Here is a 17,928-nt window from a genome sequence, read left to right on the forward strand (position 1 = left end):
TATTCATACACAAATTTGATCAATTATACCCGTATTAATTTAACATTGTGTAACGTAGAACAATTTTAGAGTAATAATTAAAATTCTAAGTTATTTTAAGGTAGGGTACATTCAAAATTTGGAAAGCAAAATTCAAACACTTTTTCAGAATTTTTCATTACAAAATTAGTTTTCAAGTATTCATTGTATTTCAATTAATTAAAACAAAATAAATGTAATTATAAATACTTAAATTATAAAGTTTGTTTGCATGAAAAGGGAACCAATGAATTGGCATATAACTCTACAATGAATAATGTTAAAACCTATATTAAAACATATTACTGAGTTTTAAGCCCATACCAACTCAAATTTTTTTTTTTACTATTAAACATTTCTATGTAAATAAAAAAGTCTCTAACAAATTACAATCAAATTATGTAGATTAATTAAATTTTTAATGCAGGTGTGAAGAAAAAATGCTAGAACAGCCTTGTTATCAAAGTAAGCAGTACAGAGAGGCTAAAGATAGAACCATGGATGCCTTAATGTGGCTGTTCGATCAGATGTCTTCATACCTGTATTAAGAATTATTATTTAACCTATGCAATTTGATGATAATTTGTAAAAAAAAAAAACCTTTTATTTACATTGAATTTTGTTTTCCAAAAATGTTATTTGAGTTTGTATGAGTTTAAAACTGAATATGTTTTATAGGAATTTTAACTTTATTGATTACAGAATTATATGATAATTCATCGGTTCCCATTTGACGCAAACTGACTATAGCAATCAGTAACACTGAGGTTTATATATTTTTGGTAATATTTGTAAGAATATCAGACAATTTCTACTGTTTGTAGTAAAATGGCAGCACCTATTGACAATACTTGTTGACAGATTTTAGAATTATGAACACAATAAACTTAAAAGTAAATTTCAATATGCATGTTTAAAAAAAGAAATACTACAACAAGAAGGAAGGAGATGTTCTATTTAACGACACACTCAACACATTTTATTTACGGTTATATGGCATCAGACATATGGATAAGGACCACACAGATATTGAGGGAGGAAACCCGCTGTCGCCACTTGATGGGCTACTCTTTTTGATTAGCAGCAAGCAGGGTTTCTGCCAAGGGGTAAAACAGGTATGGTACCATACCCAATTTTTTTTTTAAAGTTAACCTTTTGACAAAATGAATTACTTTTATCATTATTGTATGATATCTTAACCCTAACCCTAAATTTAACACATTTTCTTTATGGCGGAGGCCCCCCATACCCCACTGTTGACTGTAGTTGCATTCAATTCCATAGCGCTATACCCAAAAATTTCTTTCTGGCAAAAACACTGGCATGGGATCTTTTATATGCACCATCCCACACACAGGGTAGTACATACCGCAGCCTTTGATATACCAGTTGTGGTGCACTGGCTGAAACGATAAATAGCCCAATGGGCCCACCAATGGAGATCGATCCCAGACCAACCGCACATCGAGCGAGCGCTATACCACTGGGCTATGTCCCACTCCTCAAATACTACAACAAATGTTTTAGTCCAAATACATGTAGTTAAAAGATCACAGAGAAAAGGCTGGTTAAGAGTTTGGGCTATCTGAAGCCTAGTCAACAAATACATGTAGTTAAAAGATCACCGAGAAAAGGCTGGTTAAGAGTTTGGGCTATCTGAAGCCTAGTCAACAAATACATGTAGTTAAAAGATCACAGAGAAAAGGCTGGTTAAGAGTTTGGGCTATCTGAAGCCTAGTCAACAAATACATGTAGTTAAAAGATCACAGAGAAAAGGCTGGTTAAGAGTTTGGGCTATCTGAAGCCTAGTCAACAAAGAACCTGGGACCAGATTTTTCTAAGCTATTTTGGTATTACAATATTATAAAACTGTTGTATGCTACGACATGTGCAGTTGTGATTTCATATGATGGTTTTAAGATATTGTGAAACTATCACAGCTTCAAAAATCTGTAACAGGACTTCAGAAACTACATATAGAGCTACACAATTCTATAATAATTCCATATGAACTGTTAAAACAAAACAAGAATTCCATGGAAATAAATGTCTCGCCTACCATAAAAGGTTTTGGTGCCTTGTCGTGAACATCCATATGAGCAACTATAAACCAAGTTTCATTGATCTATGACTTATAGTTTGTGAGAAAGTGATAAATGAGAAACTTTAATGCAAAAGTTGATGCCATCACCGCTGTTGGAAACGTAATCCCTATATCTTGCTTTTTTTACTTTGTAAAGGCAAGATAAAAAGCTTGTTCAATTCATAATTGTCTTTTATTTCAAAGAATCAGTTGATTCACAGTACCAATAATACAACCTTTTTCAACAAGTTCAGTGCATCTACTTATTCAATCAATAAATCTATAGTGACACAATTTCTATTGTGTTCATTGGAGAATAAAGTTGAAAATATGTAGGGTAGTCAGTATCCCAGATAATACTAAATGTTTAATAATACAGAAACACAGAAAAAGGCTTTGCGAAAGAGCAGGCTGCATTTTTCATGTGTTTATTTTGAAGAAAAAAAATCAACACAAAAGCAAAACAAACATGTTTTTCCCCTCTACCCGTATACCTAAATAATGATCAATATATATATATATATATAGAGGTTATTACCAGAGTGTTTTTCGGTATCGTCAATATCATATATTAGGAATAAAAATTGTATTATGGGAGCCTCTGTCGAGCATAATACATTATTTTTATTCCTAATACAGTAGAATCTCATTGGCTCGAACACTGTCGGTGCATCAAACTGTTCGACCTATCGGGTAGTTCGAACCATCCATTCGGCCGTTGTCGGGTGTTTCTGTACCACAAAAATCAATCGGACATTTCCATAAAACCAGCTTGGGCAAGACGATCCGATTGACTCATGAGTAATGAAGTTGCCATCAAATGTTGGATGAGATATATATTTGTAACAATTATTTATCAGCGTTAAAGAAACAAATACGATTGACAAAACTATATAAAAAGAGGATATATAAAACTGGAACATGATTGTCATCTTCTTCATCTTCATTCATAGTCGTGTCGTCGTTAGAGCTGGAACCAAACTGAGCGTGATGTAAACAATTGGCTATTGTTTTTTGTTTCACCTGTATCAAATACACTGCATCCAGTAATTAGTACGATTGTGTTTCTGTCTGCTGTCGTTTGTTGTGGCTTTTCAGGTTGTTTATCACGCCTTTGTCCATGGGCTGTGTTTGACTGGTTGTGTTAGGTCACCTAACTTAGGTGGCAAAGAGATCAGGGCCCATATTTTCGAAGCCATCTTAGCGCTACGAAATCGTAAACCCGTCGTAGGTTGTGATGTCACTACAACGCACACCATAGTGACGTCATAGCTTACGATGATTTTACGATTTTGTAGGCTAAGATAGCTTCGAAAATATGGGTCCAGCTCAATAACTTTCAGACCTCTCAGTTTAGAGTGGGCGGGACAATTATCCACAATCATGGCTATTTTTCTACCATTAGGATGAATCCAGGTCGATGAAAAATTCCTACATAAATTATTGTTTTATATATATTTCCTCATATAGACTTAGCTGTTCTACCTAAATATGTTTAATTTTACAGTTCGGACCAATAAACTGATTCGAGAGAAAGCTTCTGTTCGACCCTAGGTGTATTCGACCAATCAGCACTAAAATAAAAGGGTTTAATAGAGGGGGGAATTGGGACTTTGTTCTTGGTTCGAGAATACCGGTAGGTTCGACTGTTGGGCGTTCGAGCCAATGAAATTCTACTGTATATGATATTGACGATACCGAAATGCACGAAGGTAATAATCTCTTTATCATATAAGCTCAAGCTTAATACAACATGTTTTTGTAAACTGTACACGCAACTTTAATTCCAGTCCGCCATTACTAGATATTCAAATGACGTAAGAATATGTGGTGCGGTGTATTTTTGAATGGAAATGACGTCAAACATCAAAATAAAATTATGCCTAACGTTTTTTGTTTTCTAAACGCTGGACAGCTTTCAGTCTCAAACTGCCATTGAAATGTTTTTATTTGATGACTATGAATGCATACGTCAATCATGGAGTGTCACCCAAGTATGTTTGCTTAAATGTCAATAAACCTAGTGCCGAGACCTCGACTAATTTAAACCGGCCTCAGTGGCGTCGTGGTTAGCCATCGGTCTACAGGCTGGTAGGTACTGGGTTCGGATCCCAGTCGAGGCATGGGTTTTTAAATCCAGATACCGACTCCAAACCCTGAGTGAGTGCTCCGCAAGGCTCAATGGGTAGGTGTAAACCACTTGCACCGACCAGTGATCCATAACTGGTTCAACAAAGGCCATGGTTTGTGCTATCCTGTCTGTGGGAAGCGCAAATAAAAGATCCCTTGCTGCCTGTCGTAAAAGAGTAGCCTATGTGGCGACAGCGGGTTTCCTCTCAAAATCGGTGGTCCTTAACCATATGTCTGACACCATATAACCGTAAATAAAATGTGTTGAGTGTGTCGTTAAATAAAACATTTCTTTCTTTTCTTTCTACTAATTTACACCTAATTTGCAAAGTTATCAAATTCTCAAAGTATGTGATCTGAAAAATATCACATACTTTGATTGCACTGAAAATGTACGATATTATATGATAAATATATATATATATATATATATATATATATATATATATATATATATATATATATATATATATATATATACTGAGAGGCATAAATAACGCAATGGGTATTTCACTGATATTATGGAAATATTCTGTCATCAATATTAGGCATGCAGACAAATGACATACTGATAACAATTGTAACTGAAAGAAGATATTGTTCAAACCGGGATTTAAAAAAATAAAATGTGGTTTTAAACAAAAAACACAACTGGTTTTTTTGACAATAAAACAGCAATTTTTTAACATTACTTACTATGGCATATTAAAAAAAAACAGAAAACACAAAAAATGGTTGCTTTTATAGGGAGACAAGAGCAGGCAATGCACATGCAAAATGATTTTCATATGCAATGTTGTATTGTTGTAATAAACACACCAGTTATGCTTTTAGCTGAAAATTCATTGTATTAAAAAAAATTCTGATTTGAACAAAATCCTCTTTCACTTACAATTATTACCAGTATGTTATTTGTCCGCATACTTAATATATGTGATCTGACATTTCTATAAGAGATTATTCAGTGAAATACCCATTGCGTTATTTATGCCTCTCAGTGTATATATATAATATCTTACATTTTCAGTATGTGATAACTTTGCAAATTAGATGTAAATTAATCGAAGGAAATGAAGGAAGGAAATGTTTTATTTAACCATGCACTCAACACATTTTATTTACAGTTATATGGAGTCAGACACGGTTAAGGACCACACAGATATTCAGAGAGGAACCCACTGTCGCCACTTCATGGGCTACTCTTTTCGATTAGCAGCAAGGGATCTTTTATATGCACCATCTAAATTAATCAAGGTCACTGCACTTGGTTTATTGACATTTAAGCAAACGTACTAGGGTGACACTCCATAATTGACGTATGCATTCAGTCATCAAATAAAACCATTTCAATAGCAATTTTACACTGAAAGCTGTCCAGCGTTCAGAAAAAAACAAAAGAAAAAAACAAAACATTATGCATCAGTTTATTTGGATGTAAGGACATCCAAAATGACATCATTCGAGATTGACGTCATTTCCATTAAAAAAGACACTGCACCACATATTCTTACATCATTTGAATATCTAGTACTGGTGGCCTGGAATTAAAGTTGTGTGTTCAGTTTACAAAAAAAATTCTATTAAGCTTGATATTATATGATAAAGTGAATATTACCCTGTGTGTTTCGTTATCGTCAATATCATATATTAGGAATAAAAATAATGTATTATGTTTGCCAGAGGCTTGCATAATACAATTTTTATTCCTGATATATGATACTGATGATACCGAAAAACATATAATTATCATGGCTTTTTCTGGTTTACACATCTTTTAGTTTCACATGCAGCGAGTTCTAAGGCAGTAAATTTGCTATCCTTCACTGCAAAGAATGTTCTGTCTTGACAACAGATATAAGCTTGCACATGCCTGTAAAAATGAGCCCACATCAATAACACTGCAAACTTTCTTTATAATGTTATGGACATTCCTACTGAATTTCACCCTGTGTCCTTCTACCAGTACTATAAAGATTGCATAGATACAAGGAGACTATGAGTAAACAAAATATACACAAATTTGCATGTTCATGTCAGTCCAATATCACAGCAAATATTTGCTCACTGAAACGTAGCATCTTGCTCATTCAGGCATGAAATAATGTGTGTACCCTTGGTGCAGAGCTTGTGGTAGTTATGATAAATGACTGTTGGTAGGGAAAATACCATTAACTCGCTCTTAATACAACAATACAACTGTAAAAGCTCTTTTCTGGCCAAGGCTGTTCAGCGCTTCAGAATCAATGTGCACAACAAATGAAAATTCATCTTCTATTTCATCGACTAATGTACAGACAATTAATGTCCGAGTATATTTGGCTTTCATATGCTGCGGGAATAACTGATATTCCCCGTCTGACCCATGCAATGTGTTTTGACATGTTACCATGGGAACAACGAACCAGATAATAGTATCAAATTAATATTAATACCATTTCTACAAAACTGAATGTCGTGTACAATGGTTTCAATGAAACAAATCATAAGTTATTAAAAAAAAAAAAACGAAGAAAAAACAAATGTGTTTGTCTCTGATAAGAATACAATCTCCATTACAAATGAAACATCAAGCTAGGTGTTGAATTAGGTGAGTTTAGTATCATATGAATACTTTCAGCAATCTAATGCTGTCTCTGAGAAATTAAAGTTGATTTTAATACACATGCAAGTGCAGTAATTTGTTGTTATGTTTTTTACTCAGCGTGAAAATATAAGTTATACACTGAATGGCTACCATTCAAGTAATAGGAGACAAAAGACTCATGTATTTCGTTTTGGCCCATCTTATTTTGCTTTGACTAGACATCAGCAGCAACAGCTTTTTGATGAATTCCATTTTACTAATGCCATAAAATACTGATTTTCATCTTCACTGTCATACATGAACAAATTAATTAATAAGTACTTAACTTTATTCAACTGTTTTGCTAAAATTTTATTGCTGGAAGTCGTAGTATTCAATGCTGAAATATTACAACTCTGACCAAGTGTGCAATTTGGAACATTTCCAAATGAACACAGAACCTTACAAAAAATTATGAATTGTTTCCTTTTCTGCATAATATAATATTAATACAATATGTTGGGGGGGTTTTGTAGGTTTTTTAATTAGTTATCATTCTAAAATTAAAATCCATAATGTACATGGGGCGTGACGTAGCCCAGTGGTAAAGCGCTCGCATGATGTGTGGTCTGGTCATTTTGGGATCGATCCCCGTCGGTGGGCCCATTAGGCTATTTCTCGTTCCAGCCAGTGCACCAAAACTGGCATATTAAAGGCTGTGGTATGTACTATCCTGTCTGGGATGGTGCATATAAAAGATCCCTTGCTGCTAATTGAAAAGAGTAGCCCATGAAGTAGTTTCCTCTCTCAATATATGTGTGGTCCTTAACCAGGTAACAGTAAATAAAATGTGTTGAGTGTAGTTAAATAAAACATTTCCTTCCATAATGTACATCTATTTTAATAACAGATTATTACAAAACAAATCCCTATTTAAAAAAGAAAACACCATTTGTGCATGTGGAAAGTAAATTTGGACATCAGCATATAGTAAGAAACTAACTGAGTGTTGACTGTTGACAAACAATTTAATGCATATTGTATATTATCTTATAAATACATGTATATTTACATAAACAATTAAACAAAATGTATCTACCACATAATGAATTCAACCAATTCAAACAGTACAACATGAAATGAAACTAAACCAGACATTATTTTCAACTGGGTGACATTATTTGTGTAATCGTATCATGCTGTATATAACATGAACAACACAGACGGGGTAGTACATACCACAGCCTTTGATACACCAGTCGTGGTGCACTGGCTGGAACAGGAAATAACTTAATGGACCCACTGATGGGGATCGATCCCCGACCGACCACGCATCGAGGGAGCACGTTTACCACTGGGCTACGTCCTACCCCATGAAGAAAGAGATCATGCATGTAGGTACATGTAAATGCATTATGTCCCACAATGTTCTCACTGTCCAATTATAACAGGCTACAATGACAAGCTATTGTGTTTTGTTGCCCCTTGTTTTTTTTCTGCCACCTTTTTTCTTTCAATTATCAGCTTACCATTAATCAGATAGACATGCCAGGGTATTTAACAACTTTTTTTTATCATGTTGTGATTTAGTTTTAATAAAGATTTTCTTGGACTTTAACCAATACATCCACCCTAATACCAGTGTGGTGTTCAAAAAACATTTGAGTGTCAGAAATGAAGTTTTAAACAAACATACTTTCACAAAGTGACAGGTTTGATCAAAATGAAAAAAACTAAACTTTATTTATTTACATTTTATATCAAATGACACATGAACGTTTTTGGATCAAGTTGTTAACAATACATTCAGGGTTATATTTCTACACATCATACTGACCACACATACTATGCCTTCCATCAACTGGCCTTTTTACTGGCTAACAAAATAATGTGAAAAATTGAGCATGATTTATTTTCATTCAGCAACAGAACACTAGCAACAGTCTAACAACAAGTTTGATCAAACAGTTCCTGGGGTTGCTCCAAATGGAATATTCATGTGACATTCAGAAGACTGCTCGATTTTACCCCCATTGAGTTAATGCTACCAGTGTACAATAATGAAAAGAATAGAAGTCATTTTTGTCCCAGCAGGGAACAAGTCAAAACTGGTAAAATATCAGTCATAAAGTAGTCCCATTCCACATAACACATGACCACGCATAATGTTTATTTGAGAAAAGAGATTCAAATGGGAATTTTGGTTTTATTTCTTATATTACAAAAAAAATCTGAAATCAGTAACAGTACTGTCAAGAATGTATATGAACAGACTTAAAATACACTTCAATAGATAACCATTACCATTTGTGACATTAATAAACAAAGAAGGCACAATATTTTGATATCTTGCTGAGCAAAAATAAAATATTTAAATTATGTATAAGATAATTTGAAGGCAATAAAAATAAATCTACACGTAAACTGTTTTCAAGCATGCATTAATGGAGACATTTAATAACTTGCTAAAAAAATATCCAAACAATCAACATGTAATAAAAGGCATTTATGCAAATATCTCAAATTTAGTGAGCTCAACCTTTTGCATTTTCCCAATATCTTGATAATTTGGGTTGCAAACCACAGAGATAAGAATGTTATTGAAATGGAAAACTTCCAAGTGTCTGGTACAGTAACACACCCCCCCCCCCCCCCCCCCAAAACACAACACACAAGGACATAAAACTATTTTGGGTAGTACAAAAATCTTGAATTCTGGAAATATCAAGAGCATTTTCATCTACTCAAATTCATAGCCCCATGAGTATGTATGTATGCTCAGCTAAAAATATGACTCGATTTAAGTCCCGATTCTATGTGGTGGATCATATTTGATCAGGTATGTCAACAGACTGTTTGTTATTGCAATTTACAATAAACCATTTGGAGAACTAGATGAACAGTTTCTGTAATTTGTGTAAAGTCTCCAGTTGGTTTGGTCATTTCAGGCTTGACTACGATTACACAAACAGTGGATGCAATTTTAGCTCCAGTCAATTTAAATAATGTGTGTTATATTATATTCCACACATTAGAATGCTGCACACCAATATTACTGGTGCATTCTGCATATTTGCTTCACAAAGAATTATTGCATCTTGTGTAATAAAAAAGTAATAATGTAGTGTAATAAAAAAAAGTAATAATGTAGAAGAGCTAAATGGTAACAGCTTGTCTTACAAGGAACTCCTAGCAAAAGTCAATAGTTTTATTTAATCAGCTTCTAGGAAGCAGCTGATTGTACATAACAGTTGTGTCTACCTAAACATCTCTGCTTTGTCCATAATGAAGACAACTGCTAAAAACAGAAGGTGCACCATGATAATAAGACATGGCTCTTTGAAGTCATCATATATATATATATATATATATATACACACACACACACACACACACTGAACAAAAAAGAAACTTCCGATTTGTACATATAGTATTTGTTGTGTTAAAGAATTCATTGTGTAATGAAATTATATAGGTAGTATTAGCCTTCAGCTGTATTATCAGGATTCATGAATTTTATCGATTATTTTTGCACTGTTAATCGTCGACAACATGAAATTCAATTTGCACGTGCATGCATGGTTCGACATGTCCCGTGTAGTATTCGGTCAATTTGTTTTATTTGTCTTACTGACATTGTTGTCAAGTGAACGAAAACACTTCAAAATTTGTAAAAAAAAAATAGTTTTTTACACTGTAGCATTTTTAGTATGCCAAGAATACCCAATAATTTACGCGAACGGGCGATTGGCATGCTTGATGCTGGCATGTCGACAGAAGATGTTGCAAGGCATGTTAGGAGTTCTAGTCGAGCAATACGAAATCTTCGCTTAAGATTTCGAACGACAGGAAGCACCAACGACTTGCCACGTCATGGACGTCCGCGTGTTACAACGCGTGGTAAAGACCGCTATATCATGAATACGCATTTGCGCAATCAATTCCAAACTGCCACTGCTACTGCTGCTAACACACCTGGGCTTCATAATAACCGAATCAGTGGGCAAACTGTTCATAATCGTCTGCGGGAGAACGGTTTACATGCACGACGTAAGGATGTCGGATGCGTTTTATCGCAACGTCATCGTCTAAATCGTCTTAATTGGGCACGTGTACACACTCGTTGGATACGGCGACACTGGAATACCGTTCTTTTTTCGGATGAATCCAGATTTTCTTTACGACGTGGTGATGGCAGGGTGTGCATCTACCGTAGGAGAAATGAATGCTATGCTGACTGTTGTGTTCTTGAACAAGATCGTTTCGGGGGTGGGGGTTGTATCATGGTCTGGGCAGCCATTGCCCATGGTTATCGTTCACCACTAGTCGTCATTGATGGCAATTTAAATGCTCAACGTTACCGCGATGACATTCTCGCTCATAACGTCATTCCTCTGTTCCATAACAATGCCAACATCTCGATTTTTCAGCATGATAATGCCACCTCTCATACAGCTAGAGACACTGTAAATTTTCTTACGACAAATAACATTGATTTCATTGATGACTGGCCCAATAAAAGTCCTGATCTCAACCCCATCGAGCATGTCTGGGATAGTCTGGACAGACGATTGAGGCGTCGTCCCAACCCACCCGCTAGTGTCAATGAACTTCGTCAAGCGCTCATTCAGGAATGGAACAATATTCCACAGGCAGAAATCAATACTTTAGTCAATTCTATGCGCCTGCGATGCACTGCAGTGATCAATTCAAGAGGTGGTCATACCCGTTATTAAGTGGGGTTTTTTTGTTTTTTTTAAACCCCTACCACACTTGGTCAAAATTTCTCCCAGTTTCTGTTAACCTATGACCATGATTTTTGCACCAAACGATGCATCATGGAACATTCTTTAAACGCATATATAACAATTATATAACAATTATTCCCCCGGTTTGTTTTCATCAAGTTATGTTCAAGCAAAGTTAGCGGAAGTTTCTTATTTTGTTCAGTATATATATATATATATATATATATATATATATATATATATATATATATATATATAAAAATTCTGCTGCAGTATGTCGATACCTATGAAATGAAAATGAAAACAAAAAGACCATAACACTGTTATCTGCTTTGTCCATAAAATGAGACAACTGTTAAAAACAAAGGTAGCATCATCGGATAACTATTCCCAATGGCTCTTTGAAGCCAATCTTTTTTGTAAAAATGCAGCTGTAATACTTGAACATCTATATGAAATGAATGCAAAGATAAAACCTCGTAACATTGCTATTAGGCCAAATATTTAATAATCGGTTTTCAAATGATAAAAATGATAGGTAATGACAACAAATGGGGATGGTGAAATGATGCTTGGATGAATATAATATATTTTACCCAAGACAAATATTAAACTGATTTAATAAAAAGTTTAGTAAAGCTGCAGTCAGAAGTTATGGATCGATGAACAGACTAGGAAGACAAAAACAAAATATATGATTTTCCCACTCTTATGGTGGGAGACATTACAACTATGAAAAACATCTTAGAAATGCTTTTTGCATGAAAACATCTAGCATAATCTACTTCATACAAAGAGCTTATACATAAAATTAATATAAACAAGGGAAACAGGCAAGCAATTTTGTATATTTATGCTACACAAAAGAAAGACGAAGGAGTGGAATATGGATATAAAAATATATTTAAGTTATAAAGCAGTCTCACCTTTTTGGCATCATTAGTGATGTCATTCTGGGCATGCTGTGGGCTCATGCTGGTTCCATTTGTTACCATAGGACTGAGCGACATTAGTTCTTCTGAGCCTCTCTAGAAGAAAAACCCAGAAAAAATAAACAATTGCAACACAGAACATTAAGTTATATGAGTGATATGTAAATAATAGTCAGCAGGAACTAAAACACATCACTGTATATATATTTTTGTGTTATAGTAGTACAGTACATACACTAACACATAAAAACTTACTTTAAACATGCACATTATAGCTAAAATATCAAAGAAAATTTATTAATTACCTTCATCCTAACTAACACTATAAAATTCATGTACCTTTGTTTCCTTTCCACAACCATAATTTCCATTTTTGTCCAACTGTTGACATAATTATTCAGAAGTAAACTTATTTATTGCAACAAGTGTTTTTGTCATATCGTGAAATAGAACATATGCCATGTCAAGATAACATAATAATGTCATTTCATATACTATTTAATATTCTTTTTTTTTCATATTTAACTACATATAACCCCTAACATGAAGCAACTAATGAAGATGTGCATAACCCATTGATATTGTGCCAGGTATATGGGTATCATACAGGTACCAAAAATGAATGTATTACAGCAAATTAATTCTAAATTTAGGGATCAGGATTTCAAATTTTAATGGATAAAGTAGATCACATTGATTTACTAATCATCGACTACTGAATGTCAAATATTTGATAGTTTTGACATATAGTCTTAGAGAGGAAACCTGCTACATTTTTCCTATTAGTAGCCTGAGATTTTTTTATATGCACTATCCCACAGACAGGACAGCACAGGAAACACTTTTTTGGTTTCATTGCCTGTGATCATTGTGAACTGTTGGGATTCTTCCCGTAATCAATCATGGTTATGACAGAATATGTTACATGATAATAGCTAAGTAACTAACTTTCAGATCCATGCTTTATCCAAAATGTTACCTGAAATAATAGTTTCTGTAAAACCAGAGGCCTGAACGTTTACCAAATTAGAGAACTCTACGGTGTTATACAATTTGCCAACATATTATATAATAAAAAAAAAATTCAGAAATTTCCAACCAATAAAACACTGATTTAACTACCCCAGATTTTTTGTAAAAGATCCAATTAGATTTATTTTCACAATGTGTTTAATTAGAATTTAGCATTTCATACCACAATATTGATTATGAAATAACTGTATGTCAAACAACATCATAAATTATCTTTTAAGTTATAATTTAATCAATATTTGAGTTTAGTCTTGACTAATTTCCAAATTTCGCAATATTAATAGCACCCATATTCAATGCAAATGCAAATCTGAAACTGGAAAAAATTATTTTGTTATTAGAATCACATTAGTTGTTAATTTCTAAAAAGGCTTTTTAACATGGGACCAATGCTACATTAGTGCTATTATATTCTCATCATCGTCAATTACACTGAAGTGACCCTCAGTCCAAGAGAAATCAACCTCCAAAGCAATTCTTTCAGCTTCATTCCCTGGTCAAATCAATTTTCACTGTCACTGAAGTCAGGGGGGACAACATTTTGCTGATTTCAACAGCACCAGTGCTTGAGTGCTATGGCTGCTGATTGCTTTTCTCCAGGGAAGGTGCAAGTATGGGATAAATCATAGATGACTGCAGAAAAACTGCCACAATGTAAATGAAAACAACACATGGACTTTGATAAGTGAAAGCCAAGTTCAGCAAAAACTGGTGACATATAGTCTGAGCTTTCGTTACACTTTGGATTACGTTTTACTTAAATTAACACACATGTTCAAACTGAAGATCTGATCAGAAATTTAAAAGTTAGATTTTTGTCTTCTTTTGTTGTCGATCTACAAATTAACAAAAACTATTTCAAAAACAATTTATTGGCAATACAAATAGTAAAATTCATTTTAATTGGTATTCCAGCATCTAGTCTATAATAATGCTTAAAAGGGCTCACCAACATACATGTATATTGTGTATGCATAATACATTTGTGCTCAGCTTATCAATAACAATGCAGCGTACATTTTGTATGTTCATCCTGTAAAGAATTCATCATACCAGAACAATAAATTATTCAAGGTTGGTGATTCATAAATAAATGATGTGCCGCTCTGTTATCAACAAAACCATGAGATCAGTTCCTTCCTTCCGTCATCCATTGTTTTTCAATCATAAAGGAAGGAAGGGTTTATACAACTCAAGCTCTATTGCCATGAAAAAAAAAAGAGGAGGAAAGACGACCTAGTATTTGACCTGATCCAAGTTAAAAGCAACTGGGTTAATGAAATGATCCACTAGAAAACTCGAATGTTTTAGTTTGCATCCATAATTTATTACAATATACCCGTTGAGGAGTACTGCTTCGAGATCTTAATGCTTAACTGACGTTTTTCATTTATTAGCAAAATGCATGTAAAGTGCCTTCCTAACTCACAGTCATAGCCATCTATTGATTTATGTATGTATTGTTATGATCAAGAGCAAAATATTATTTCAACCAGACATGGGGATGAAAATAGGTTACAAAAACACTTGAAAATTTAAATATTGGTGGTCGGGTACCGTGATTGGCCTTAAACATTCAACCAGTTGTTAAAAAAAAACGAGAAAAGTTAGATTATGTAATCTGGTGTATTTTACATTATTCTTGCAAATTAAGTTTACCTGAAAAACACATACATTAAAATAGAAATGTTTTTCCAGTACATTTAATTCTTCAACATTTGGTCTATTCTTCAATGTGAATACAATATTCAGTCTGATTGTTGTCCCCCAATTACAACCATTTCAAAATGTTCATGATGATCTATAAACTTTTTTATTTAATTTTTGTTGTTGAGAAATAGAGGTTGTTTGAGGTAGTATTAGTCACTAGTATCATCTATAGAGTATCAGCTGACAGAAAAATCTAGTTTTTGCAAACAGTAGCAGTAGTTTTGATACAAAAATATAACAAAGAAGTTCCACAATGGTCTACAATGAGGGACCCTATTCAGAAGGTATGCAAAGCATCAGCCAAAACCATAATGGCAAATCATAACTTTTGGACAAAGAATGTGGAAACTTTTAGACAGACAGCAGAAAACTCAAAAACATTGTAGAGACAATTAAAATTCAAAATTTTACATAAATTCAGAAAATTTTCATATCTGTGTGGTATATATCATCAGAAAAACATAACAAATTCCATTACTCCTGGTTTGTGAAATAGCTGTAACGTACCAAATGGAAATATAACTGGTTTTATTCAGTGTATTGGAATTATTTGACCAGTATATGTTTCTACATATATTTAAAAACCCCAGATGAAAATGTAATATATATATATATATATATATTTTTTTTTTTAAACATTTATTATACAAAAAAGCAAATATAAATGTAAAAAAAATATACATCAATTTTGTTTACTTTTAAAAATAAATTGAGAATAGAACCAAATATCAAAGTGTACAAAGATTGACAACTCGGACAGTTAACAAATGTATTTTTATCAACTTAAACAACAGGTTTTGTATCCTTAAAACAAACAACAAAAGATTTCCACATCCTGTTTTGAAATGAGACAAATAACAATAATACCAAAAGAAACTTGCAACAGCCTATAGCGAACAATGTGTTTTACGGGTGGAGATGGGTCTCCATCCTGCCTACCTTTACCGTATAAACAACAGGTGGGTAGTACATGAACTCAGGTGGAGGCTGCAGCACTGTATACATCCTATCAGAACAAGAACGCACAAGTCGATAGAACCACAAGCTCGGAGGCCGCAACAATACAACAATCAATTGCACAGTCACACCCTGCGCATGTATTAATAAGTGGAACCATCATCGTGGTGACAACACTTCAAATTACACATAGCTGCTGGCAGGAGGACGCGGTCCTGACTCATTATTACAGAAAGCCAGCGACAGGCAACATTAAAAATTCCCATATGTTTCCAAGTAAATGCCGATTACAAGCTGTCAATACGCCAGCTAGATCTGTTGTTCCTGTCCAATACAGGAGATACCTACCACTAATATATCACACTGGACCAGTTTTGGTGCTGGTTAATTTGAAAATATAAAATATTGTCCTTTTTCACACAGATAGCAACATGTTTCATAGAGTAATACATTTCTGTCTATTATCGTTTTCATGTGAATGCTATTAAATGGTAACATTAATATTGTATGATCAAATGTGCCATAAAGCTTTTATATATGACTATGAAATATCAGAATCAAGAAATGGGTTTAACATGCTCATATCCAAACAGAACCTGTAATTCCATTGCTTTCACTAGTCGAAAATCATGTCTTATACAACAGGACTTTTGAATGTGGCCAACGTTTAAAACTAAGTTATCTGTAATCTGACTTTTAACACATTTAAAACACAAACACTAAAAGTCTACAATGCAAGACTACTGGGATTTACAGTATTTAAGCACATGTGAAATGAAGCCCATGATATATGTATGACACAGCTGATGACATCAATTCTTATGACCATGTAATTTACAAGCATCAACTAACCAGATGTCAGCTTTAAATTAACTGCAAATTGCCCTCATCAACCAACATGTTGATAAAATAAACACCAACAATTCAGAAATGTACATACATACAATAAGGCACTATTCATACAAAAGACCTACAAGAAAAGTCTAGAATATCTCTAAACTTAGTACTCTATTATCGATATTAACAGAATGTTACATGATATATTAATTTTGACGGATACATTTACCTGTATTAAATATAATATAAAAGGACATTTTCTGTCACATTTTATAATAGTTATCATTACAATGTTTATTTTTGTTGTTTTATAAATGCCACTCTTTAAATGTCTAATTCATAATTACAATGTTTTTTTGTTTGTTCAGTCATTATTGATTTATCTTTTGATGCCACAAAATCATGAAAATGTAGTAAAAGTTCTGTTTATGAATGTCTGGTTGAATGAGACTATGTGACCTTGAAATCTGCATAAGGTTTTATAAATATGAAATACAGGTAGTGCACTAGTCTAATAATTTGCTACTATTACACCAATGCATTTGGTAGGTAACGATAAAACACCACTAAAAAAATCCACACCTCAAAATGCCCAAACAAACAAGCCACCACCCGCAATAACTGTGTGTAACATTTTCAATAAGCCTGCCAACATGGAACAGAAACACTTACATTAAGTAATGATGTGTATTCATTTGGAGCAGTGATGAATATGAAATTATTTATGATACCAGCTGTCATTTACCAATTTATATTGGTGGTTGTAATTATTATCACTGTTTTGACATTGGCTATTGGCTAACATATAGTCTTAGAGGAAACCCGCTACACTTTTCCAATAGTAGCAATGGATCTTTTATATGCATCATCCACACAGGATAGCCTTTGATATACCAGTCAGTCTGCGATTTTGGTTTA

The 17,928-nt window shown here is 33.7% G+C and overlaps 1 protein-coding gene across 18 annotated transcripts in view; it reads right to left on the bottom strand.

Annotated features, from left to right (window-relative positions):
• LOC121374349 (polypyrimidine tract-binding protein 1-like) overlaps positions 1-17,928 on the bottom strand; it is a 170,328-nt gene that overhangs the window by 31,783 nt on the left and 120,617 nt on the right. For 16 of the 18 annotated variants that reach the window (XM_041501437.1, XM_041501429.1, XM_041501427.1 and 13 more), the window contains one exon: positions 12,469-12,570. In XM_041501437.1, the coding sequence (XP_041357371.1) occupies positions 12,469-12,570 (102 nt within the window). Of the gene's footprint in view, positions 1-12,468; positions 12,571-16,155; positions 16,284-17,928 lie in introns of those variants that run through there. The other 2 variants (XM_041501434.1, XM_041501435.1) reach the window with 2 other exon arrangements.

This window comes from Gigantopelta aegis, chromosome 6 (genome assembly GCF_016097555.1).
Source record: "Gigantopelta aegis isolate Gae_Host chromosome 6, Gae_host_genome, whole genome shotgun sequence".
In the NCBI taxonomy this organism is placed as follows: Eukaryota; Metazoa; Mollusca; class Gastropoda; order Neomphalida; family Peltospiridae; genus Gigantopelta; species Gigantopelta aegis.